This window comes from Eleutherodactylus coqui, chromosome 1, assembly GCF_035609145.1.
Source record: "Eleutherodactylus coqui strain aEleCoq1 chromosome 1, aEleCoq1.hap1, whole genome shotgun sequence".
NCBI classification, from domain to species: domain Eukaryota; kingdom Metazoa; phylum Chordata; class Amphibia; order Anura; family Eleutherodactylidae; genus Eleutherodactylus; species Eleutherodactylus coqui.
The window spans coordinates 181,409,736-181,436,281 of NC_089837.1; the positions used below are offsets into that span (position 1 = coordinate 181,409,736).

At 43.1% G+C, this 26,546-nt stretch overlaps 1 protein-coding gene across 7 annotated transcripts in view; it reads left to right on the forward strand.

Annotated features, from left to right (window-relative positions):
• COL19A1 (collagen type XIX alpha 1 chain) overlaps positions 1 to 26,546 on the forward strand; it is an 859,492-nt gene that overhangs the window by 267,020 nt on the left and 565,926 nt on the right. For 6 of the 7 annotated variants that reach the window (XM_066604267.1, XM_066604321.1, XM_066604294.1 and 3 more), the window contains one exon: positions 13,814 to 13,858. The exons of the other annotated variant lie outside the window; for it this stretch is intronic. In XM_066604267.1, coding sequence (XP_066460364.1) covers positions 13,814 to 13,858 — 45 coding nt within the window. The remainder of the gene's footprint in view (positions 1 to 13,813; positions 13,859 to 26,546) is intronic. 7 annotated transcript variants of the gene reach the window in all.

Consider the following 26,546-nt stretch of genomic DNA (forward strand, 5'->3'; position numbering starts at 1 on the left):
TCTCTAATAATTATACATAATTTTGTCAGGTATGACAATACTTGGGATCAGGGATTGGTCTCACTGGATGTGACCAAGGCCTTCAGTTCCCTGGAATGGAAGTTTCTTTGAGCCTGTAAGTGGTATTTTGGCTTTGGGACCAATTTCCTAAAATTGGTCAAACTCCTGTATGTATCACTTGACACCAAGTTATGTGTAAATTGCCAATTACTTTTATCATTTCTCCTGAAGAGGGCATTTTGCCAGGGCTGTCCCCTCTCCCCCACCTCTTTTGCCTCAGATATCAAGGTTTTAGTTTATCCAGCTTAGATCTTCCCCTAGAATCCAGGGACTATTGCAAAGTAACATTAAATCAAGATTAGCTCTGGTCTTTCAGTAATTAACTACACTCTTAACTGTTTCCTTAGTCCTGAAGCATATTTTTTTTCGCAGATAGTCTCTCCTTGTAGCCTATAAGGCCATAGCCCAGGATTGGATGGATCTCCTCTTTCAATAAGTTCCTCTAGGGGAAACTCATCAATGATATGCTCCCATACATACAGGAAGTATACCTTCATTACAGATGCCCTCAAAAGTTTGTCAAGGTGTGAGCCCATTGGCGAGTTTCAATTAATACACTTTCCTCCATGGATTAATCTACCACTTATGTATATATTCTACCTGCCGGTCCTCTTTTGGTGTCTTTCCTATTAAGGTGATTTATATTGTATAAGGGCTTATTAGAGAATTGTGATTTTGTCCCATTTTGCGGCCATGAAAATCACAGCTGCAAAACGGTACGAAACGAAACTGTCAGGCCCGGCAGCTCTGGGGGTCTCTGTGCCCGCACTACCCATCCTAGTACCCGTGCTGTGGGGGTGTGGTGCAGAGAAGCCCCGGTCTTGGAGACCTCCCCTGGCTGCCATAATCATGGACGCCGGCTCCGTGCGCAATGCCATGCTCAAAGAGCGGGCACCAAGGTAGCCGTGTTGCTGGGGACGTGGAGGGTGTCATTCCGCACTGTGTCTCTGTTGACATAATGCTGACATCATCACAGGTCCTATTGCAGTATAATACACGTAGAGCAGGTTCTGGTCACTGCTGTTCTCTCTGTTATCAGCCAGCATTCTTCAGAGACTTGTATAGAGAGGTAGCTTGTTGTTTTAGATTTCCTGTGATTTGGACCTGCTGCTGTCAGGTTCCCCGCCCCAATCAGCTGCTGGGGCGGTAGTTCTGACAGCATTTAAATTGCTCAGTTTCCTCCATACATTGCCAGTGTATGTTTGGTCTCCAGCTACACCCGCATACCCTTGAATTGATTTCCCAATTTGGCTTGCTTGCTTTGGACCTAACTTTGACTTCGCCGGACCCCTTGTACCGCAGTCTTTCCTGTTTCCAAACCGAACTACCTGACCTGCTTTTGTGTTTTTGTTTTTCTGTATTTGTCTGTTAATCTAACTCCTGCCCCGCATCCCTAGTGAGACTAGGGACTATCGCCCAGTTGTCGCCATGGGCAAGTAGGTAAGGACAGGGGTTGCGAGTAGTTTCAGGGACTTCCACCTACCCGGACCTCAGCGCCCTGACATATTATTGATTTGAATGGTTTTGTTTTCACTAGCGGGGTTCTCATGCTTTTATACTCCGCGTGAAAAAAGATAGGTCCTGCCCTATCTTTTTCAAATTTAGAAAAACTATGGACTAGGGCAAGTCCTATTCAGCAGTCCTGTTTTTTTTAAGTAGCAGGCAATTGTGCGGAGTTTGAATAGTCAAAAATATCCCTCTGGTTCATGGGCTAATACACTCCTTAGCTCCTGTCTGTTTAAGCCCTTATACTCTGTATTTCCTCCTGTGTACTGTTAATGATTTCAAGTACCTGGAAAGTATTGTAATGTGCATAGCCTGTTTGAATTAGCATATGATAAATATTGACTAGAGATGAGCGAACGTACTCGTCCGAGCTTGATACTCGTTCGAGTATTAGCGTGTTCGGGATGCTTGTTACTCTTAACGAGTACCACGCGATGTTCGGGTTACTTTCACTTTCATCTCTGAAAGACAGGGAAGGCATTACAACTTCCCCCTGCGACGTTCAAGCCCTATACCACCCCCCTGCAGTGAGTGGCTGGGGAGATCAGGTGTCACCCGAGTATAAAAATCGGCCCCTCCCGCGGCTCGCCTCAGATGCGTTGTGAGATAGCTGAGGGACAGTGCTGTTGGTGCCGGAGCTGCTATAGGGAGAGTGTTAGGAGTTAATGTAGGCTTCAAGAACCCCAACGGTCCTTCTCAGGGCCACATCTAACCGTGTGCAGTAGTGTGGAGGCTGCTTTTAGCAGTGTTGCACATTTTTTTTTTTCGTATATCGGCCGTGCAGAGCATTGCGCCCTGCAGTAATAGTCCAGGGACAGAAGTGGTGGTTAGGCAGGGAGAGTGTTAGGAGTTAGTGTAGGCTTCAAGAACCCCAACGGTCCTTCTTAGGGCCACATCTAACCGTGTGCAGTACTGTGGAGGCTGCTTTTAGCAGTGTTACACTTTTTTTTTTTTTTGGTATATCGGCCGTGCAGAGCATTGCGCCCTGCAGTAATACTCCAGGGATAGAATTGTGTAGGCAGGGCCAGAAGACATATATTATAGATTGAATATACGCAGTGGTCCTTTTGAAAAAAATATTGAAAAAAAATCTATTTGGCCTGCCTGTCACTGTGCTCAGTGTTCTGGGTCCGTGTCTGCTGGGGGTAGTATTTCTCCAAATAAATATGCAGCCAGCTAAGTGTTACAGCAGGCTTGCGCCAAATTATTTCCTGGCTCTGAAATCACCGGTCTGTTGCAGTTAATAACAGTGCAACACTGCAGTTCCGTGACACACACATCAGGGACAGAATTGTGTAGGCAGGGCCAGAAGACATATATTATAGATTGAATATACGCAGTGGTCCTTTTGAAAAAAATATTGAAAAAAAATCTATTTGGCCTGCCTGTCACTGTGCTCAGTGTTCTGGGTCCGTGTCTGCTGGGGGTAGTAGTTCTCCAAATAAATACGCAGCCAGCTAAGTGTTACAGCAGGCTTGCGCCAAATTATTTCCTGGCTCTAAAATCACCGGTCTGTTGCAGTTAATAACAGTGCAACACTGCAGTTCCGTGACACACTGCAGGGACAGAATTGTGTAGGCAGGGCCAGAAGACATATATTATTGATTGAATATACGCAGTGGTCCTTTTGAAAAAAATATTGAAAAAAAATCTATTTGGCCTGCCTGTCACTGTGCTCAGTGTTCTGGGTCCGTGTCTGCTGGGGGGTAGTAGTTCTCCAAATAAATACGCAGCCAGCTAAGTGTTACAGCAGGCTTGCGCCAAATTATTTCCTGGCTCTAAAATCACCGGTCTGTTGCAGTTAATAACAGTGCAACACTGCAGTTCCGTGACACACTGCAGGGACAGAATTGTGTAGGCAGGGCCAGAAGACATATATTATTGATTGAATATACGCAGTGGTCCTTTTGAAAAAAATATTGAAAAAAAATCTATTTGGCCTGCCTGTCACTGTGCTCAGTGTTCTGGGTCCGTGTCTGCTGGGGGTAGTAGTTCTCCAAATAAATACACAGCCAGGTAAGTGTTACAGCAGGCGTGCGCCAAATTATTTCCTGGGGTTCCGTAAACGAAGTCAGCCTCCAACCACAGGCCAATAAGCGGCACATTTAATTACAGCGTTCTGTTTCTGCACTACTGCTACTACACCATGCTGAGGGGTAGGGGTAGGCCTATAGGACGTGGACGCGGGCGAGGACGCGGAGGCCCAAGTCAGGGTGTGGGCACAGGCCGAGCCAGTGCGGTGGCCAGGGGTAGAGGCAGGGCCAGACCGAATAATCCACCAACTGGTTCCCAAAGCGCCCCCTCGCGCCATGCCACCCTGCAGAGGTCAAGGTGCTCTACGGTGTGGCAGTTTTTCACAGAGTCGCCTGACGACCGAGGAACAGTGGTGTGCAACCTTTGTCGCGCCAAGATCAGCTGGGGAGGCACCACCACCAGCATGCGCAGGCATATGATGGCCAAGCACCCCACAAGGTGGGACGATGCCCGTTCACCGCCTCCGGTTTGCACCACTGCCTCTCCCCCTGTGCCCCAACCTGCCACTGAGATCCAACCCCCCTCTGAGGACACAGACAGTACCGTCTCCTGGCCTGCACCCACACCCTCACCTCCGCTGTCCTCGGCCCCATCCAGCAATGTCTCTCAGCGTAGCGTCCAGCCGTCGCTAGCGCCACAGTTTGAGCGCAAGGGCAAGTACGACGCCACGCACCCGCACGCTCAAGCGTTAAACGTGCACATTGCAAAATTGATCAGCCTAGAGATGCTGCCGTATAGGCTTGTGGAAACGGAGGCTTTCAAAAGCATGATGGCGGCGGCGGCCCCGCGCTACTCGGTTCCCAGTCGCCACTACTTTTCCCGATGTGCCGTCCCAGGCCAGCACGACCACGTCTCCCGCAACATTGTACGCGCCCTCACCAACGCGGTTACTGCCAAGGTCCACTTAACAACAGACACGTGGACAAGCACAGGCGGGCAGGGCCACTATATCTCCCTGATGGCACATTGGGTGAATTTAGTGGAGGCTAGGACAGAGTCAGAGCCTGGGACCGCTCACGTCCTACCCACCCCCCGAATTGCGTGCCCCAGCTCGGTGGTGGTATCTGCGGGGGTGTATGCTTCCTCCACTAAACCACCCTCCTCCTCCTCCTACGCAACCTCTGTCTCGCAATCAAGATGTGTCAGCAGCAGCACGTCGCCAGCAGTCGGTGTCACGCGGCGTGGCAGCACAGCGGTGGGCAAGCGTCAGCAGGCCGTGCTGAAACTACTCAGCTTAGGAGAGAAGAGCCACATGGCCCACGAACTGCTGCAGGGTCTGAGAGAGCAGACCAACCGCTGGCTTGCGCCGCTGAGCCTCCAACCTGGCATGGTCGTGTGTGACAACGGCCGTAACCTGGTGGCGGCTCTGCAGCTCGGCAGCCTCACGCACGTGCCATGCCTGGCCCATGTCTTTAATTTGGTGGTTCAGCGCTTTCTGAAAAGCTACCCCCACTTGTCATACCTGCTCGGAAAGGTGCGCCAGCTCTGCGCACATTTCCGCAAATCCCACGCGCACGCTGCCACCCTGCGGACCCTGCAACATCGGTTTAATCTGCCAGTGCACCGACTGCTGTGTGACGTGCCCACACAGTGGAACTCTACGCTCCACATGTTGGCCAGACTCTATGAGCAGCGTAGAGCTATAGTGGAACACCAACTCCAACTTGCGCGGCGCAGTGGGAGTCAGCCTCCTCAATTATTTACAGAAGAGTGGGCCTGGTTGGCAGCCATCTGCCAGGTCCTTGGAAACTTTGAGGAGTCTACCCAGATGGTGAGCGGGGATGCTGCAATCATTAGCGTCACCATTCCTCTGCTATGCCTCTTGAGAAGTTCCCTGCAAAGCATAAAGGCAGACGCTTTGCGCTCAGAAACGGAGGTGGGGGAAGACAGTATGTCGCTGGATAGTCAGAGCACCCTCATGTCTATATCTCAGCACGTTTTGGAGGAGGAGGAGGGGGAGGAGCATGAGGAGGAGGGGGAAGAGATAGCTTGGCCCACTGCTGAGGGTACAGATGCAGCTTGCCTGTCATCCTTTAGCGTGTATGGCCAGAGGAGGAGGAGGAGGAGGAGGAGGAGGAGGAGGATCCTGAAAGTGATCTTCCGAGTGAGGACAGCCATGTGTTGCGTACAGGTACCCTGGCACACATGGCTGACTTCATGTTAGGATGCCTTTCTCGTGACCCTCGCGTTACACGCATTCTGGCCACTACGGATTACTGGGTGTACACACTGCTCGATCCACGGTATAAGGAGAGCCTTTGCACTCTCATTCCCGAAGAGGAAAGGGGTTCGAGAATGATGCTATACCACAGGGCGCTGGTGGACAAACTGATGGTAAACTTCCCATCCGACAGCGCTAGTGGCCGAAGGCGCATTTCCGCGGCCCAGGTAGCAGGGGAGGCGCAGAGATCAGGCAGGGGTACACTCTCTAAGGCCTTTGCCAGCTTTATGGCTCCCCAGCAAGACTGTGTCACCGCTCCCCAGTCAAGGCTGAGTTGGCGGGAGCACTGTAAAAGGATGGTGAGGGAGTACGTAGCCGATTGCAGCACCGTCCTCGGTGACGCCTCTGCCCCCTACAACTACTGGGTCTTGAAGCTGGACACATGGCCTGAACTCGCGCTGTATGCCCTGGAGGTGCTTGCTTGCCCTGCGGCTAGCGTCTTGTCAGAGAGTGTGTTTAGTGTGGCTGGGGGAATCATCACGGATAAGCGTACCCACCTGTCAACCGACAGTGCCGACAGGCTTACACTCATCAAGATGAACAAAGCCTGGATTTCCCCAGACTTCTTTTCTCCACCAGCGGACAGCAGCGATACCTAAGCAATACGTAGGCTGCACCCGCGGATGGAAGCATCGTTCTCTATCACTCTCCAAAACGGGGACCTTTTTGCTTCATCAATCTGTGTATAATATTCATCCTCCTCTTCCTGCTCCTCCTCCTGAAACCTCACGTAATCACGCCGAACGTGCAATTTTTCTTAGGCCCACAAGGCTCAGTCATATAATTTTTCTAAAGAATTTTTATACGTTTCAATGCTCATTAAAGCGTTGAAACTTTCACCTCAACCAATTTTTATTTTAACTGGGCTGCCTCCAGGCCTAGTTACCAATTAAGCCACATTAACCAAAGCCATTAATGGGTTTCACCTGCCCTCTCGGTTGGGCATGGGCAATTTTTCTCAGGTACATTAGTACTGTTGGTACACCAATTTTTGTGGGCCCTCGCCTACAGTGTAATCCAATAAATTTTTGGCCCACCTGCATTACAGCTGACATAACATCAGCTGTGATGGGCAATGCAATGGGATATATTTATGTACCGCCGGTGGGTTCCAGGGAGCCACCCATGCTGTGGGTCCACAGGGAGTTGTAAATGCATCTGTTTCCACTTCTAAAGAACCCCAGTCTGACTGGGGCATGCAGTGTGGGCCGAAGGCCACCTGCATTAAACATGACATTACTACCTCAGCTGTGATGGGCAATGCAATGGGATATTTTTATGTACCGCCGGTGGGTTCCAGGGAGCCACCCATGCTGTGGGTCCACAGGGAGTTGTAAATGCATCTGTTTCCACTTCTAAAGAACCCCAGTCTGACTGGGGCATGCAGTGTGGGCCGAAGCCCACCTGCATTAAACATGACATTATTGACATAGACTGCCTTAAATAATATCATGTGACTGTTGGTACCTATGTAACTACACATTACAAAATCTCATATCTAAATTATGTATTGAGTTGGTAAAATGTTATATGGAAGAAGCATCTGAATACTCAAGATTATTGATTTAACATTCATCTTTGACACAAGCCTCTTTAGAGCTATAATGTAGTGCTTCTTTGAAATCTCATCTGCTATCTAAAGAACTATGTTTTCTACTGTTTAAATCCCTTTGAGTTCCTTTCTCCACAATGAAGAGGTTAAAGATTAAATAGAAAGTCACTGTAGTTTGGATATATATGTCATTTTTGTTATATAGGCAGTAGTGTTTCTTTGTGTTATAAATCTTAAAATATGTGAAAGATAGATTTGCTACTTTAAAAATTACTACACAAAATTCCTAGAATTGTTGAATATTTCCAAAAATGATCTTAAAATGTAAATGGTTTAGGAAAATAAAAAAACTATAATGCAAAATGATAAATATTCAGAAGAATATGAGCCCTAATGCTTTATCCACTATCAGCATAAGATCAATATAGGGAAAGCACTCAGAATGGGCTCTGGAGTCAAGAAGATGGGCAAAGCTGGCTTTTTCCGACCCCATAGCTTAAAGACTGACAGTTCTCTCCTATACACAAGCAGGGAGAGAGCTGCAGTCTACACAGTCAATGCAAGGAGAAGGCAGTGCAGCCCACCTTTCGACATGAGAGCTCAATTCCGAGTGAAACTTTGAAGTATTTTTATAATACTTACCTGAATCCATGTTGTCCTTGGTTCAAGCCAAGGACCATGTTGACAGGTTCCCTGTAAGTGCTAAAAGATATTTAAATGGATGTTCTCATCTTGGCTTTTCATGGCTGAAAAGGGTAAAATCCGTCCCTCTGTTTTTGACCATCTGTTGGAAATAGCCGACTGCTTCAACAAACCGCTGTTTGCATCGTTCTTATTGAAGTGAATGAAAGCTGCAGAAACAATTTAGCACAGCGTGCTATGTTGTTTTCATAACTCTCCGAGTTACGCAAAGAGTGTAGGGCGATGTGTGACACTGTTTCCGCAATTCCATTCACTTCAATGGGAGCTACAGAAACAGTGCTGTACTCAACTGTTTGCATACTTATTAGCTAGGTGTCCAGTAACTGTAACAGCAGTTTCCCATCTTGGCTATGAAAAGCCAAGATGGGAATATCCCTTTAAGATTCCAAAAGATGCAATCAGGCAAATACCGACTGAGAACTTTCATGGAAAGAATGAGCTTCTGTTTACTAAGTCATTGACATCAGATATATCATGTTCTTAGATAACAATGAACCTGTAATGGGGCTAATAAAGCATGAAACGAGGTTGTCTTTGGTACTGTTGTACCTTGACGCCACCAGAAGCTAGGGGTTTGATGGGGCTTGCATAGAATAACGCCCCTGTCACACCCCTAGCTCCCTATTGGCTGAATTTTCGAAGGTCCTAGCAGCGTCTGTATACTGCGGCTGGACGAAAGGGGAAACCGAGACTGGGGTCTGCTTGTGGGGCAGTGGGGACACACAAACAGCATGGTCGCCTACATGCAGCCTGTCGGTAAATGCTCAGAGCGCCGGATGGGAGGCCACACAGAACCACGCTCACACTGACACTGTGGACACCCGGGGATGCAGGGGCTGAAAGGGACAGTGCCGAGGCCGCATGCAGAGCGCGACCGACACTGACTGCGGAGAGCATGCCAGAGCATTGCAGGGAGGCTGCCGCTGACAGTCAGAAGTCCGCAAATGAGTGCCAAACAGCCAATCAGAAGCTAGGGGCTGGACAGGAGGCGTAAACACCAGTAATGCCAGGTCAGCCCCTAGATTCTGGTGGTGTCAAAATACAACAGTACCATTGTGTTCTACAATATCATAACTTAGAAATTCTTCTTAGTTACATGATGTTATATATAACTTGTAGCACATAAAGAAGATACAACTGTGAAACAATGCGTTTACAGAACCAGGCCCGACGTGGTAGTCTGACGGTTGGGCAGATTCCTGGTGGGCTGGTTGTCACATTAATGTAGGAACTGAATTGAAAATATAGGCCGATATATTCTCAGTGCAATTATGAGGATAAAATGGATGACGGGTCTGTGATGATATCACAGTCACATGTCCGACACAGGTCCTTCAGCATGTAGTTCAGCAGCAGTTTGTGGAGGAGGTAAGAGAAGAGCCTGTAGCGCTTGACCTCCACGTCCAGCACCTCATGTGCAGCTGCAAGTCTGAGTGGAGAGAGGAGGGAATGAGGGACAATGGCATAAGTATACAAAGAAACACTATTGACTTGTTCTTTGCTCAGTGAACCAGTACTAAAGCCTTAAGGCCTCATGTCCATGGGCTCGCATGGTTTCCCCATGCAGAATCCTGCAGCGGATTCTACCCGGTCCGCAGACATGAGGCCAAAAATTACATTATACTCACCTGTCCGGACGCTGTGGGGCTCACCTCCATCATGGCTGGATCTTCTTTTCTCTGCACAGCGGATGCGCTTGGGACGCCGGCGGCATGCGCCGTGCAGTCTTTTTTTTTTTTAAACTCCTGCTTTCCCACAGATTTTGCAAAATCTCGTCCACTTTGCTGGCTAATCCCGAGATTAGGAGCCACGGGCAAAATTGCCGTGCGGGCATTTCGCATGGAAATTCTGCGGCAATTCTGTCCCGTGTGAACCCAGCCTTAAAGAACGATAATCCCTTTACCAAATCACTTTGCTCATCTTAAATGGTCATTAAGGCAAACTAATGAGCATATACTGAGCTCTAATGAAAGATGAAGGTACTGGTGTATCTTGTCGACACTGGAAGCTAGGGATTTGATAGAGGGAATGCCAGCTGTCCGTCAGCTGTCTCCCCGGGGCTCCCCCTTCATGCTCCTTGGCTCCTCGCTCCATCACCTGTCTCCCCTGGCCTCCTTTATCTATGCTCCGGCGGTCCTCGGTCACTCAGCTATCTCCCTGGGGCTCCCCCGCCCATGCTTTGCCGCTGCAGCCCCGTCCACGCCTGTCACTGGGGACGCCGGCGATCCTCCTGAGAAGCGCTTACATGTGTTTCCCTGCTGGAATCACCACCAACGCTGCAGTCACTGATATCACTGCTGCTGTTCCTCTCTAGCTTCCCGGAAGCTCCTGGATGCCCGCTGCTCTCTGCCCTCACTCGTGTGAAGCCCCCTCAGGTGCTAGCCCATCCACATGTGGGGGTGTGAGCAGGGCTTTCCCTCTCACTGATGCTGGTCTCCATCCATCCCTTCCGGTGGAGACAAGCTACACCAATACCAAAAATGAATTTACTATCTATCTCCCTATATTTTAATTTATAGCTTTATTTTGTATTTTTAAAATTGTAACTTTAGCATCATTTCATTATTTAAGCTATGCTTTTTTGTAACATTTCCCATATGACGTGTTGTTTATGCAGAATATACAAATTGTACAAAGGATTAGAACATGGATACTGTATTCTGGAACAGCAAACACTGCATCAGTCTGAATCTATCCTCAGAGCTCTGCTGTCACAAGTTATGTTGACATCTTAGCAGCTGAATGTACCAGGAAGCCACATCAACCAAAAAACTTAGAATTATGTAACAATGCTAACAGCTGCTTGAAAGCCTTGAACTATGAGCTAGTTCAAAATCTGTGCACCCTAAGGCATTAAACTAGAATCGCACATGTAACAAATTCTACTGTATCATTACATGGTTGAGCAAGAAATATAACCCTTTTTGTAGAGAACTTACAGTGTATTCATATTATGCTGCATCCTTGTCTGTGGTTTGGGATATGCTACTGTAAGCTACTGCATTTATTTAAAATGAAGCACATTTTATTTATTGCCACTTGGAAAAACATGACATTATATTTCTACAGTCTATAACCATTAGAAATGTGTCCACTGCATCCATTTGTTTTATTATTGTATACAGTACCCAAAAATGTGGGTTATCATAGGATCAAAAAACATTGTTTTAATCATGGGAACACATCTAAAAGGAAGGGCACATTTAAAACAGATTTCGTTTTTCCACTATCTGCAATCTATTTTCATTTTCTCTTAAAACAAAATAATAAAATTGTGTAAAAATCAGATCTAAGAATTGTTGGGCAAAAAAATATATTTTTTCATATAAGTCCTTGATTGATGGAAGTTTTTGATTTACACCTTGTTCTAGAAAAACAAGTTTTTATTTAAAAAACACAACACAGTGAAACTATAAACTCAAATATAGGTAGAAGTTAATTTGCAGTTAGGAACCAGATAGACACTTTCTTTAGCAATGTAATACTTTTATTTATGGCATTAATCAGTTCCAAAATAGGAATATGGGTCAAAATTGGGTGTAAACCCTTAAAGCTGGGAGTATGTTATTAGAATAACCTCAGAAACACACTATCAGATACCAGGAGATACACTAGTGGCCAAAATTGTGGAATTCATTTGAAAACTGTATTTTTTATGTTTGATGACTCATAACACCAGATTTGTTTGCAATAATACCATAAAATTGGACATTATTGGAAAGATAATGTAAAACGTATTGCAATGTTCTTCAATTATCTGAATTCTATCCAAAGTTATTGCTAAATAACCAGAAGAGGATAGCACAACAGCCTCACTTAATATGAACCAGCTATCCTTGACTGGAATATATCCAATAAGCATAACTGTTCAATCAAGCAAAAAAAAAAAAAACTGCTAAAATCTATGCATATTAGGTATTCTCACATTTGTATTGACCAGCATAATCAAGTTACGCTATTTACTAATTTAAGTATTACCATAAAGTATTACTTTTTCACTAAAATTTGATTAAAGAATATTCAAGAAAAACCTACAGTAAGATTTAGATTCTTCTAATGTAAGCAATGGTGATACATTTGAAATGTCTTTCAACAAGTGCTGGGAACAATTGAGCATAACAACATTCTTTATCCCTTTGGAAGACTGTCAGTAACTACGGGTAACTAATTGGTGACTCACAGGAGGATTTAAAGTGGATAATTTTGTTCCCCCACATGTTTATGATGACAATGTAGTTATACTTTATAAGCCTAATTTGAGGATGGGATGATAATCTGTTCTTCTAGGACAACAATAAAGTTGATTTTAAATGGGTTGTTTGAGATATGTAAAAAAACATGCCAGTAAATAACAATCAAGCCTATACTCACTTCTCTTAGGTGCCCACATCTCCCACGATGCCGATCTGTCCTCTGTGCCAGGTCTGTTTTTACAGGCTGTTGCAGCCAATCACAGGCCTCAGTGCTCGAGTGCTGAGGTCTGTGATCGGCTGCTACACCCTGTGACATCTCATTCACAGTCAGACCCGGGAGATGTGGGGAACCAGGAATGAGTATAAGCTTGCTATTATTTTTTGGCATGGGGAACATTTTTTTTTAATTTTCTCAACAACCCCTTTTATGCTCTTAGGTACTTTGGAATCTTCAAGTACCCTGTTTCCCTGAAAATAAGACATAGCCTGAAAATAAGACATAGCATGATTTTCCAGAATTTTTGAGGATGCAAAATGATTTTTCAGGCTTTTTGATGATGCTTGAAATATAAGCCCTACTCCAAAATTAAGCCCTGCTAACAGTTAATTAAAAAGTCAATTTAAATAGTGTCCAGGCAGCTATACATGTAAAAAAGTTAAACCTTTTTGAACAAAAATTAATATAAGACACTGTCTTATTTTCGGGGAAACATGGTACTATATCTCTATCAATTTCTTTTTTCTTATGTCATAAAGAGAAATTCACCAATCATGCTGAGTTAAAACCAACATCTAAATTTATAAACACAATATCAATGTACAGGGTTTTTCTTTTAGTTATACTAGGCCAGCAAGAATTTCTTACCATTAGTTGCAGACTTAAATGTATGTAAGAATAAAATAACATTACTAATACGGAGCGATATCTTGATATATTTCATGTTGGTATGTTCTAGCACAAAACATTTTCACAAAACATGGTAACATGTAATTGAAGGTGGTTGTCCACTTTGAACAGTATTTTATTTTTGATCTAAATTAGTCCACAACACTAAGCTTATTCATTTCACAATATATCTTCCTTTCACACCGACAGAGTTAAATGACAAAGTTCCATCTGCCTGCAGCCCTCACTCACATATTTATACAGCTCCTATTGAGCTCAATACTTCACATGTTCCCATTGGCATTTTTCTCTGTTTTACTGAAAAACATTAAGAAATGTTTCCGTTAAAAAAAAATACAACTCATCCTGCAAAAAATAAGCCCTCATATAGCTCTGTTGACAGAAAAAAATAAATAAGTTCTAACTCTTAGAACATGGGGAAGAAAAAACAAGAACAAAAAGACCGAAAAGCGGTTTGTTTTTAAGGCGTTAACCTACCCATTTGACAGTATGTATGGCCTCTTCATTTCTGTTGTATTCAAAAAATTTACATTGTGGCACAAAATGAATAAGATTATGTATTTATGACATATGTAGTAGTATGGGATTTGTATGTCGCTAAGGATTTTTATTTAAACTTGTTTTTGTTTTTGGGACAGGGAGAATCTGGTCCTGATGGTAAGAAAGGAGAAAATGGAGAAGTGGTATGTATGTCTTCTAGCTTTTATTGAACCTAGTGGAACCTCAGACTTAGTAGTATTTCCTTACATTATCATCATCTTAACAACTTCCAAATAATATTTTAATTCTAAATCTTCAGGGGACGTCTGGTGCTCCCTTATTATGGCAGCGCTTCAGAAGCAGATTTCAGCACTCTGCTCTGTACAGTCCTGAGACTCAAGCTGTTATTCACAATCTTGAGCATCAGAGCACTGTAGCATCTAAGTTGTTTGATGGAGGGAGGGGTTCCTTTTGGTGGACCACCTATGCACGGCCCTATAAAGGTTACTGCAACAACAGAAATGGTATATCTTTAATCTAAGAGCAGTGAGACTATGGAACTCTCTGACAGAAGAAATGTTTATGGTGAAAGTGAGTTAGATTTTTCCCTAACTAGTACTATGATAATCTGACTTAGGCCTTAGTCAGACGGGCGTTTTTTGCCGCGATTTGCGCATGCGCATGCGTCCGGCGATTTTATAAAACCATTGCTTTGCAATTGTATCGGACACATGAGCGCTTTTTATGCGCTCGTCCGATAAATTATAGAACAGTAATCGCAGATCGCACCTATCTGCGATCTGCGATTCCTGTTCTCTTCTCTATATGCACTCAATGGGGCCGGCGGCAGCAGCGCCGACCCCATTGAGAACATATAGATGACAAATCCTTCTTCTCTGCCACAGCTGTAACAGCTGTGGCAGAGAAGAACCATGTTTGCCCATTGAATTCAATGGAGCCGGCAATACAGCCGACTCCATTGAAAGCAATGGGCTGCCGGCGTGCGCGGGATGAATTGTCAGGAAGGGCTTAAATATATAAGCCCTTCCCTGCAATTCATCCAGAAATGTGTTAAAATAAAAAATATATATATACTTACCTGCTCCCGGCAGCCGGAGTTCCGTGCGGCCGGCCTGCAGTGGGTGTGAAGGGGGTGTGAGTCAGACCTGCCCCCTGATTGGCTCAGCGCTGAGCCAATCAGGGGGCAGGTCTGACTCACACCCCCTTCACACCCACTGCAGGCCGGCCGCGTGTAACTCCGGCTGCTGGGAGCAGGTAAGTATATATATATATTTTTTATTTTAACACTTTTCTGGATGAATTGCAGGGAAGGGCTTATATATTTAAGCCCTTCTCGACAATTCATCCCACACTCGCCTGCAGCGCATTGCTTTCAATGGAGCGGGCTGTATTGCCGGCTCCATTGAATGCAATGCGCTGGACAGCTCCGGCCCGTTTCTAATGAAACGCGGCTAGGAGCAGATTTTCGGGCACCGGTCACGCGATTTGCGGATGTGCATCCGTCATGCGATCCGCAAATCGCACGAAAAAACGCCCGTCTGACTAAGGCCTTATGTGAATAAATTGTGTGTTTATATAAAAAAGTAAATCAACTGCATATTGAAAATTTTAAAAATTGCATTTGGAAATTTTTCCTTGAAACTTTCTTTTGTCCATCTAACAATCTTTCACGCATTTTAGGAAAAATTGAATTTTTCAAGAGCATTTTTTGAGGCAAAAATACAGTGGCTAGATTTTAGCTGTTAATCAATAGGAAATCATGAAACACACTAGAAACATGATTTTTTGTGACCGTTTTCTCAGTTTGTTTGCATTTTTGGGGCGTCCATGGCATTTCTTTCAAAATACAGTATGCTCTATGTGTGCCTTTTTCCCAGGCATTTACCCATATACGTTTCTATAAATCAAAAAATGCCTAAAAAGAGTACAAAAAAAAATACTGAAAAACAAGCACCTAGAACTCAGCATGCAGTTATATCTCAGGCAAATATGCAAATGATTACAGTTGTGGCATGATTAGATTAAGGCCCTAAAAATGGTTCCTCCCTTAGCCTAAAAAGACTCATTATGTGAAGTGTGCCTCTTTGTACAATTGTGTAGAGCTTGTTGACCACTAGATATGTCTCTACAACACAATCAAAGATATTTTGCAAAGTTAACAGAGTTTGAGAGGGGGCATATTATTGGAATGCGAAAAGCGGGATTGGTTGTGTCAACAAAAGGTGAACAGTCTCAGTATACCCTTCACAGACCACCAGTAGGGAGAACTGTCTGATTGTCCAATGAGCACAAGCAGCTCCTACTGTTTCATTGTCCAGAGACAGATGGCATCATTGTTACATGTGCCTGTGTCTGTCGAAAACCATTTCCAGGTGGCTGAAGGACATTTGGTCTCACGACGGCAATTACAAGTGCTGCCATTGACACCATCGCCTCCGTTTGCAGTGGTGTCTTAAATGACAAAATTGGACTGCTATGGAGTAGAACCAGGTTGCTTTCATTGATGAATCCAGCTTTAGCTTGGGCACTGACAATGGCCATGTTCATGTCTGGAGACCTAGGAGGTAAGCTCCTTAATCCTACCTTTACTGTTGAGTGACACACTGCCCCCACTGCTGGTGTGATGATCTAAGGGACTATCGCATATGACAGTTGCTCACCTCTAGTAGTTGTAGGAAGGACAATGACAACTCAGCCATATGCTCAGGACATCCTGCAGCCACATGTGTTGCTCTCATGGCAGGGCTTCCAAGAGGCATTTTCCAGGATAATAACGCTTGACTGCACACAACAAGAGTGTCTCCACTACATTGCCACACTTCATCAGTCACTAGATTTATCACCAATATAACATGTATGGTATCATCTGAGATGCCAGCTTCGCCACGTACGAGCTTGCATGATCTAGAGCCTCAATTACAGCATTTGTGGACCGATATGCCGCAGAAAACCATATTGAGTCTGAATGTCTCCATGCCTACCCTTATCACATCTTGCATTCAACCTAGAGGCACTGCAACAGGGTACTATAGCCTCCAAGCCCACCTGTATCACATCTTGTATCCAAGATAGAGGCGGCACAACAGGGTACTAGAGCCTCCATGCCCAACCATATCACATCTTGTATCCAAGTTAAAGCCAGTACAACAGGGTACTAGAACCTCCATACCCAACCATATCACATCTTGCATTCAAGCTAGAAGCAGTACAACAGGTTACTACAGCCTCCATGCCCACCTGTATCACATCTTGTATCCAAGCTAGAGGCAGCACAACAGGGTACTATAGCCTCCATGCCCACCTGTATCGCATCTTGTATCCAAGCTAAAGCCAGTACAACAGGGAACTAGAGCCTCCATGCCTGCCCGTATCAGATCTTTTGTCCGAGCTAGAGGCGGACCAACAGATTTCTAGAACCTCCCTTCAAAGATTCAATTTTCCACTATAAATTGTTCTTTTATTCTGATATTGTAATCACTTATATCAACATTACAATCACATAGATAGCGTTTCATTTGATTCTGACAACTCCTTCTAGGGGAGGGATTTTTTGACAATGAGTGTATATGTGTATATAAAATCAAACCCCCAAATAAATTCTTGTTAAAAATACACATGAAATTCATGGTGATTTTTACAAGCCATAAGAAAGAAAAACTGCAAGAAAAAACTATGTGCAAAAGAAACCTAAGAAGTGTTTTTCCACAGCTAGTGAATATGCACACTGTTAGTGGCTTACCAAAAAGATCAACCACAAACCTAACTGCTGAAATGGTTGCTAGTAACAGTTTCAACAATTTAGTCTTTTTCTCAATAATTATATAATAGCATCTTATATGTTACAAATAGGTTATAAATTTTGGTTGAGATTTGGTAACACTCGACCAATAAGATGTTATACAATGTAAGACTGATGGCATATTAATAAGGGAATATAGTGACCTGTGATATGAAAATTAAAGGCTACATTTCCTAGAATGCAATAGGATGTGAGATAAGTCGCTGTAACACCATAGATCAGAATGAAGTACACTGCAATACACCATTTATCAAATCCACATGAATACCACAATAGTTGCTAAATTGCTTTTTGAGCCGTCATGGCTGGAAATTGATTCAAGTATTTATATTTTATTTTATGCTTCTGGCAAACTTATACTACTGGAGCTGCTATCTTTCATAGGAATGCAAATTCCAATATCCATATTAAACTATAAAGAGAAGAGTAATATGAAACGACTTGGTTTCTGCACCTCTCTAGAGGGACCTAAAGCTTCAGGCAAGATAATTCCAGCTTCAAGAGGTTTCATGGCGTTATCATCTGCATTTCCGAAAATAGCCCTTTTTGACTATCTGTAGTATCTGTTAAGCTTTGCAAATAGGTTTTGATTTCTTGAGATGGGCACCTTTCTTCAGCTTGGAATGACTTGTTAATTATTTACAAGTGCCTTAGCAGCTGTGTCAAATTTTTAGGAGATTTGAGACACGATGGTTGATGTCACGGATATAAATTTGCAGTTGTTGCTGCCATTCTTTTATTGTTGTGTTATTGAGATTAAGATCATGGTCAGTTTGAGGCATCATGTACTTATCTATACTGGTTTCTTGCTTCTAATATATATAAATAGAAGCAAGAACCCAGTATAGATATATAAACATATAATATATGTTGGGTTTTTCATTTTTAAATTAAATAAATATGACCATTCTTTCATTTTTAATACTAAGGGTGCATTGAGACTACTGTATATCGGCTGGGTTTTCACGCCCAGCCAATATACGGCGTCTCTCTCTGCAGGGGGAGGAGGCTGGAAGAGCCGGGAGCAGTGCTCTGAGCTCCCTCCCCCTCTCTGCCTGCTCTCCACCCCCTGCACTATTTTAAATGAGGAGAGGCGGGACAGGGGTGGAGCTAATTCCCAGAACTTAGCCCAGCCCCTGTTCCGCCTCCTCTCATTGCAAATAGTGCAGAGGGGTGGAGAGGAGGCAGAGAGGGGGCAGGAGCTCAGAGCACTGCTCCCGGCTCTTCCAGCTTCCCTTCCCTGCAGAGAGAGATGCCATATATCGGCTGGGCGTGAAAACCCAGCCGATATACGCTCGTCTGAATGCACCCTAAGGTCCAATGCACACAGGTGTATTTGCACTGCGGAATCTGGAGCTCCGGATCCCGCAGCAAATACAGCCCATAGGACATACATTGAAAAATGCATTTCCATGCCCATAAGCGGAAATCAACTGCGCGGGGTGGAAATCGCAGCATGTCCTATTCTAGTGTGAGCCTCGCAGAGGCTCACACTATCCACGTCATCGCCGGCCCGACTGCTCTGCACTGTGCATGTACGGCACATCCACAGAGTAGAGCAAAGACGCCGGACAGATAAGCCAGGGATCTCTGCAGGGGCACAGGGTCACATCCCGCTGCAAGGATCTCGCAGTCGGAATCTGACCGGCCATCTGCATTTGGCCTAATGAAAAGCTGCAGTGTGTTGTGAGGTGCAGATAATTAGAGTTTAAAATGAATCTTTAAAAAATTGTAATTGTTTTAGGAGAATTTAGTATATAATACATACAGTGGGGTATTGTATAACATAAGTATATGTAGAGTCTATACTGATTAATTTGTTTAAATAAATTGCTACTGATACTGTGTAATTAACATGTTAAGCGTCAAGTTAAAATTTTGTACAAGCATACATCTGTAGCCTACAAGCCTTAGGGTGCCTACCCACTACAGTTCTTTTTTACTGAGAAATTCACAGCGGTTTTTTTCTCCAGGTGTCTATGGGACTTGTTAATGTTAAAATCGTGGCGTGGCAAAATCACGATTACGCGGTAAATTAGGATTTTGCCGCGTTGCGATTTTAACATTAACAAGTCTCATAGACACCTGGAGAAAAAAAAACGCTGCAAATTTCCCAGTGAAAACGTAATGGTAGTGGGTAGGCACCCTTATACTGCATAATCAGGCTGCCTTCATATAGGTCATATCTGCTGCGGAATGTCTGCTAGCAGAATCGCATTAGAAATTCCGTAGTTTTTACAGTAAACACCATGTGTAGGGGATTTTGAAAATATACCCATCACATTGTGCAGGGAATCTGAGCAATGAATCCGCAGCAATTTTATAAAACTCTGCGGATTCTGATTCTGCAGCATGTCTATTAATTCTGCGGAATGCTGGTTTGGAATTTCGCCCTTAAAATACAAGGGTTGAATTCAGCAGCTGTTCCAAAAGTGAAACTGTAGTCATATCTGCACCATTTATTTGGCTATCGAGGAACTCTATCAGTGCATACCTTATTGAGAGTGTAAAAAAAGGGAAAAAATCCTTTTTTTGTGCACTTTCTCCTATTTGTATAAAAAAAATTTTTAAAATACCACATTTTTTGTATCATCATATCCATAATGACCTGTGCAATAAATTGAACATACTATTTATCCTGCATAACAAAAACTGTAAAAAAAAAAAAACGGAGGCAAAATGCTTATTTTGATCGATTTGCCTCCCAAAAAATGCAATATAAGTGATCAAAAAGGCCGTATGTACCCCAAAATGGTACCAGTAAAAAGTACAGCTCGTCACACAAAAAACTAACCCTCACGGAGCTCCGTCCATGAAAAAATAACAAAAAGTTATGGGCCTTTGAATGCAGCAATGTAGAAAAAAACATTTCTCAAAAAAAAAATTTATTGTGCAAAAGTGGAAAAATCTAGAAAAATCATAATAATTTTGGTATCATCATAATTGTACCGATCCACAGAAAAAATGTATTATTTTATTTAAGCTGCTTGAATAACGAATTGATGTGTTTTCTCTCTCTGCTCTGAAAAAAAATTAATAAAAGTTTTACAATACATTTTATGTACCCAAAAATGGTACCAATAAAAACTGCAGTTCACCATGCAAAAAACAAGCCCTCATACGGCCATGTCGATGGAAAAATAAAAAAGTTATGGATTTTAAAATGTGGAGATGAAACTCTCCAAAAAAATTGTTGCATCCTTATTGCCAAAATACACTATGTCCTTAAGGGGTTAAAAGAAATGATTTTCTATTATTTATTTACCTAAATCAATGCCTTAAATGTAAAACTTCATTCCAGAAAGCAGGTCAGTAGCTATGAAAAATGCATTAAACGTGGCATGCCCCGAAGAGTAATCCTTTATAACTCAGCAAGATCAAATATCTCTGTCGAGGTAATCTCTAGGGAACCATGGTTGAAGGATCGCGCTTGCTCTAAGAAGACTAGTGGCAATGTGTACTATACCTTAGTGTAATTTAAACATAGTCTGTACATTTTACCATATTTGTGTTGAACAAACTTTAAATACACTATTGATATCATAGTAGTTGCAAATAAACAGTAAACAGTTACATAAAACACACACACAGGCACATATATATATATATATATATATATATATATATATATATATATATATATATATAGAGAGAGAGAGAGAGAGAGAGAGAGAGAGTGAAAGAGAGAGAGTGAAAGAGAGAGAGAGATGTATGTATATATAAATATATATATATATATGCCTATGTATACATATTGTGGCAGTGCAGTACACAGAATGGCCTGTAGGGGGCTACAGATAGGCATTCTGGAACCTGAAGTGAGGGAAAACACCTGTGGGTGTGGCAGAAGGTGACATAAAAGGATCATTTCCTGCGGCACTGCTTTCCAGGGAGAAGGAAAACAGACAAATCAGCAGAGCTGAAAGGGCTGTAAGCCGAGGGCTGTTGTGGACCAGTAAAGGCCCCGAGTCTGACAGGGAGGATGCCCGTAGACTCATACTCTGGTGAAGTCCATTGTGGAATAGTAAAGGCCCTGAGCTTGATATGGAGGATGCCTCTAGACCCATACTCTGGTGGGGTATGGATAACGAACTTTTGTTGATGTTATGGCATTGTGCTGTATTTGGAATAGATACCGGCAGGCGCCAGAACTTAAAGAAACGCCAAGTCTCCCGAGCCTTTTCTGCACATATGCCACCAATCCTAAACTTATGGCGAGTAACCCCATCTTGCCACTATAAATATATGATGGCGATATATAAATGTATCTATATGTAAAATTTAGGAGATATACAGTATATACACAGAAGTACAGAATGAGGGCTTCTTCAAACACACACACACACATATATATATAGATAGATAGATAGTATATGTATATATATATATATATTAATATATGTGTGTGTATATATATATATATATATATATATATATATATATATATATATATATGGTGATATATAAATACTAGTAATTGTTATGAAATGCACAATGGCTCCTCCCACAGCAGTGATGTCACCACAGGTCCTTCAGCCCACCGGATCTCTGTGGTAGCAGTAGGTCGGTGTCTTCTGTCAGGACCACTGAGTTGTGTCTGAGATAACGACATAGTTGTATTTTCATTTAGTTATTTTTGTCCTCCCCCTTTTCAAGAGCCCTAACTATGTTATTCTTCTTTCAGTCAGACTCTGTGTTTTATATATAATAATAATAATCTTTATTTCTATAGCACCAACTTATTCCGCAGCACTTTATATATGTTGCAGGATCTTCAATGACATCACCAGGGGTGGAGCAATGACATCACCAGGGGCGAAGCATGAGAAGCACTTACATACTAACTGACAAGTGCTCATTAGTAGTTTGATATATCTGAAATTTAAGAGATATACACTATATACACAGATGTACAGAATGATAGCTTCTTCAAATGACCGCGATTTCGTACCATTTTGCAGGCGTGAAAATCACGGCCATAAAACAGGACGACACAAAACCATCGATTTGAGTGGTTTTGTATTCACTAGCTGGATTCTTAATGTATTCATACTATGCTCTAGAAAATATAGCACTTGCTCTAGCTTTTCTACATGCGAGAAAGATAGGGCAGGACCAATCTTCCCTCTTTATTTTTCAAAATTACATGCAATAGGGCGTAGTTTGAACTAAAAAAACAAAACAAAACACTGGTTCATGTGCTAATGCACTCTGTGGCAGCGAGCATATTAGCAAATGTGCCCATCTGTTTATTCGTTGAATGCAAGGAATGATTGGTATGTGGACAATGCTGCCATTTTTCGAGTGAGGAAAAGAGGAAGAATAAATTAGGTGAGAAGTCACATCTCTTCATAAAGCAAACGATACTCTAACCAAAATATCATGATCACGTTTGTCAACATCTTATCACTAATAGATTGGGAGCCGTGCAGTGGGTGAGAGATATACTAAGGCTAATTTCATATGGGGAAGCACAATATCGGGCCATGAAACGTGTGATTTTCCCGCAAATGCAATATGTTTTTTTTTTTCAATAAGAAACCTTGCATCTCACTTGCATGCACCTTTGCACGCTGTGCAATGCTTTTCCCAACCCCATTAAAAACAATGGGCGACGCGTTCCAAGAGAACGCACAAAGATAATATTAGGACATGCCGTAATTTTTTTCCCCGCACCATGATGCGATAAAAAAAATCGCTCATGTATATGACCTCATTCAAAAGAATGGGGCTCATATATGTGTGACATTTGTGCAACTCGCAACACACAAACCTTGTGCGATTTTCTCTGCTGTGTGAAATCAGACTAAGAGATGCAGCACTAAAATTGCAGGTATAATCGTTTTTTAAGGGTTTAATTTATCTGGTGGTGGACGTAAAGCAAAAACTAAAAGCAGTCACTTTTCTGTTTCCAGTGCTGCCCTATAGGTGTTTTATTAGAATTAAAAAAAATACAAAATTAAAAGGGCTTAAAATCAACAAAAATGACTATTCACCTATCCCAGCTGCTAATCTACCAGCACTGTAGCCCCGGTACCCACCACATGGAACCTGGAAGTAGACGTAGGTTGTCATGTGCCGTTCATTGTGCACATGACTGCTCAGCCACTCACAAGCTTCAGGTGTGATTTTTCTATGGCTGACAAAGTCTGTGAGTGGCTGAGTAGTCATATGCACAGTGTACAGCACATGACCACCTGCTTTTTCTTCTGGGTTCCAGAAGGTGGGTATCAGGGCTGCAGTGCTGGATGGGAAGTGGCTGGGATAGGCGAGTATTCAATTTTTATTTATTTTAAGCCTTTTAAACGTCATTTTTTAAATCCTGGAAAACCCCTTTACTAGAGATGAGTGAGCACCAAAATGCTCGAGTGCTCGTTACTCGAGTCAAACTTTCAGTGATGCTCGAGAGTTCGTTTCGAGTAACGAACCCTATTGAAGTCAATGGGCGGCTCGAGCATTTTTGTATATGACTGGTGCTCCGCTAAGGTTTTCATTTGTGAAAATCTTAGCAAATCACCAAAGTCATGTAAAAAACACAGAAATGGATAGGGCAGGCGAGGAGCAACATGCAGGGCTGCATTTCGGACTCCGAGGTCTCACTATTAAGCCACAATAGTGGCAAGACTAAGACCCCCCCCCCCGCACTGTCAGCATAAAGATCGCTCTCCTCTGCCACAGCTGTAACAGCTGTGGCAGAGAAGTACGATGTTAGCCCATTGAATTCAATGGAGCCGGCAATACAGCCGGCTCCATTGAAAGCAATGGGCTGCCGGTGAGCGCGGGATGAATTTTCGGGAAGGGCTTAAAAATATAAGCCCTTACCTGAAAATCATCCTAAAATGTGTAAAAATAAAAAAAAAATTTATACTCACCTTTCCGCTGCAGCCGGAGCTCAGCCGAGTCTGGCCAGCAGTTCTCCTGAACTGCTTTCTGTAGTATTCAGCAGGTGGGGATTTAAAATCCCCGCCTGCTGAATGAGCTGCCTCTGATTGGTCACAGCCTCACCAATCAGAGGCAGCTCTCACTCACCCATTCATGAATTCATGAAGGGGTGAGTGAGTGCTGCCTCTGATTGGCTCAGCGCAGGGAGCAATCAGGGGCAGCTCTCAGCTGAATGACAGCTGAGAGCTGCCCCTGATTGGTCCCTGTGCTGAGCCAATCAGAGGCAGCACTCACTCACCCATTCATGAATTCATGAATGGGTGAGTGAGAGCTGCCTCTGATTGGTGAGGCTGTGACCAATCAGAGGCAGCTCATTCAGCAGGTGGGGATTTTAAGTCCCCACCTGCTGAATACTACTCACAGCAGTTCAGGAGAACTGCTGGCCAGACGCGGCTGAACTCCAGCTGCAGCGGAAAGGTGAGTATAATTTTTTTTTTTTTTTTTTTACACATTTTAGGATGATTTTCAGGGAAGGGCTTATATTTTTAAGCCCTTCCCGAAAATTCATCCTGCGCTCGCCGGCATCCCATTGCTTTCAATGGAGTCGGCTGTATTGCCGGCTCCATGGAATTTAATGGTCAGTGCTCGTTTAATCGAGACGAGTACCGCGTGGTGCTCGTCTCGAGTAACGAGCATCTCGAGCACCCTAATACTCGAACGAGCATCAAGCTCGGACGAGTATGCTCGCTCATCTCTACCCTTTACCCTTCCTTTCATTGGGATTAGTAAGTCAGTGTCTTTGCAATATCACTATCTGAAACATTTCTTCTCTTATTGTGCTAGTCCTTTTTTATTCCGCCTGAATATTTATGAATAAATTGACAAAAGAGTGTTACTCTTGCAGTTAACTTGATGTGTTCCTTCACAGTTTTACACTGGCTTCATTGATGAGAGAGTCAGAGTGTATAGGCTCAAACAACTAGTAATAACTAATTTGAAAGCATTCATAAATTCCTTGACGGCTATGAAAACCTTTGTGCATGAAAAGTCAATACACAGCTCTTACTAAGTCCCTGCAGAAAATGGCATGCACTTGTTTGCATAACATTTTCCTTTTCATGCATTAAAAAAGTCTCATGCTTGGTTTTTAGGCTCTCCTGCATTATAATTTCTGGCTTAGGGGCAGTCCCAGCACTGATCAGCTGGTCTCTCTCCTGAATATGCACTAATTCAGCTCTCCCTACTCTCTCCTCTTTCAGTGACTGTGTAGCATAACCACACCCACTCAATACTACACAGCCATCTCTCATCCTCCCTCAGTAGCAACTGATCCTGTTCCTTGTCACTGCTGATAAAAGCAGATTTACCTGGGTGAATTACAGCCCTCTGTAATAGTACCTTTCTCTGCTCTCTTTCCTTATGATCTCCTCCACTATCCACCAACAGTGTCATACAGTCCTCTGTGGTAGCTCAGTGAAAAGTCAGAGAATGTGCATTCACAGTAGCAGACTAGGGGAGGAGCGTACTCTGACTGACAGAATTTGCTAAGATTTCAGTCCTTTGGTCTTCAGTTCCTTGGATAACAATGCAAGCATAAAATCAAACAATCAGAAGTTTTTGATGAAAACCAATTACAAAAAAATCTTTAATTCCATAAACACATTGATTAAAAAAGGGCAAAAATGTACATAGCTTTATGTTCTTTTTTGTAGCAGTGTGCCTAGATTTACTGTACCTTTACATTTTGTCAATCATTTCTCTCACATATCCACAAGAGCCAAACAACACATGCGGCTACTTAGTTATGCTAAATTTAAAAATTTTCAGCTTGTAAACAAGCAATTATGTTTGATATTTCTGTCATCAATTTACTAGGAATTCCTGACTCCCACAAGAAATACGATTGTCCTAGATACAATGTAGCCTTGCTATGCTTGCAGTTTAATAAAATGCTTTTTACATTTCTGGTACAAATAAGACTCAGGTAGCTCTTTGAGATTCTGATATATTCTGGGTTCATTGAAATATAGGTTACACCTGAGTCCCCTTCCATAATCCTAATTCAGTCAAGACTGCAATGCCACTATAGCAAAGCAAATATAAGTAATACAGAGAGTATCTCTATTGAATATAGTGTATTGAAATTTGTTCTGTGTGGTTCATGCAATTACATTGTGATGATGCATTGT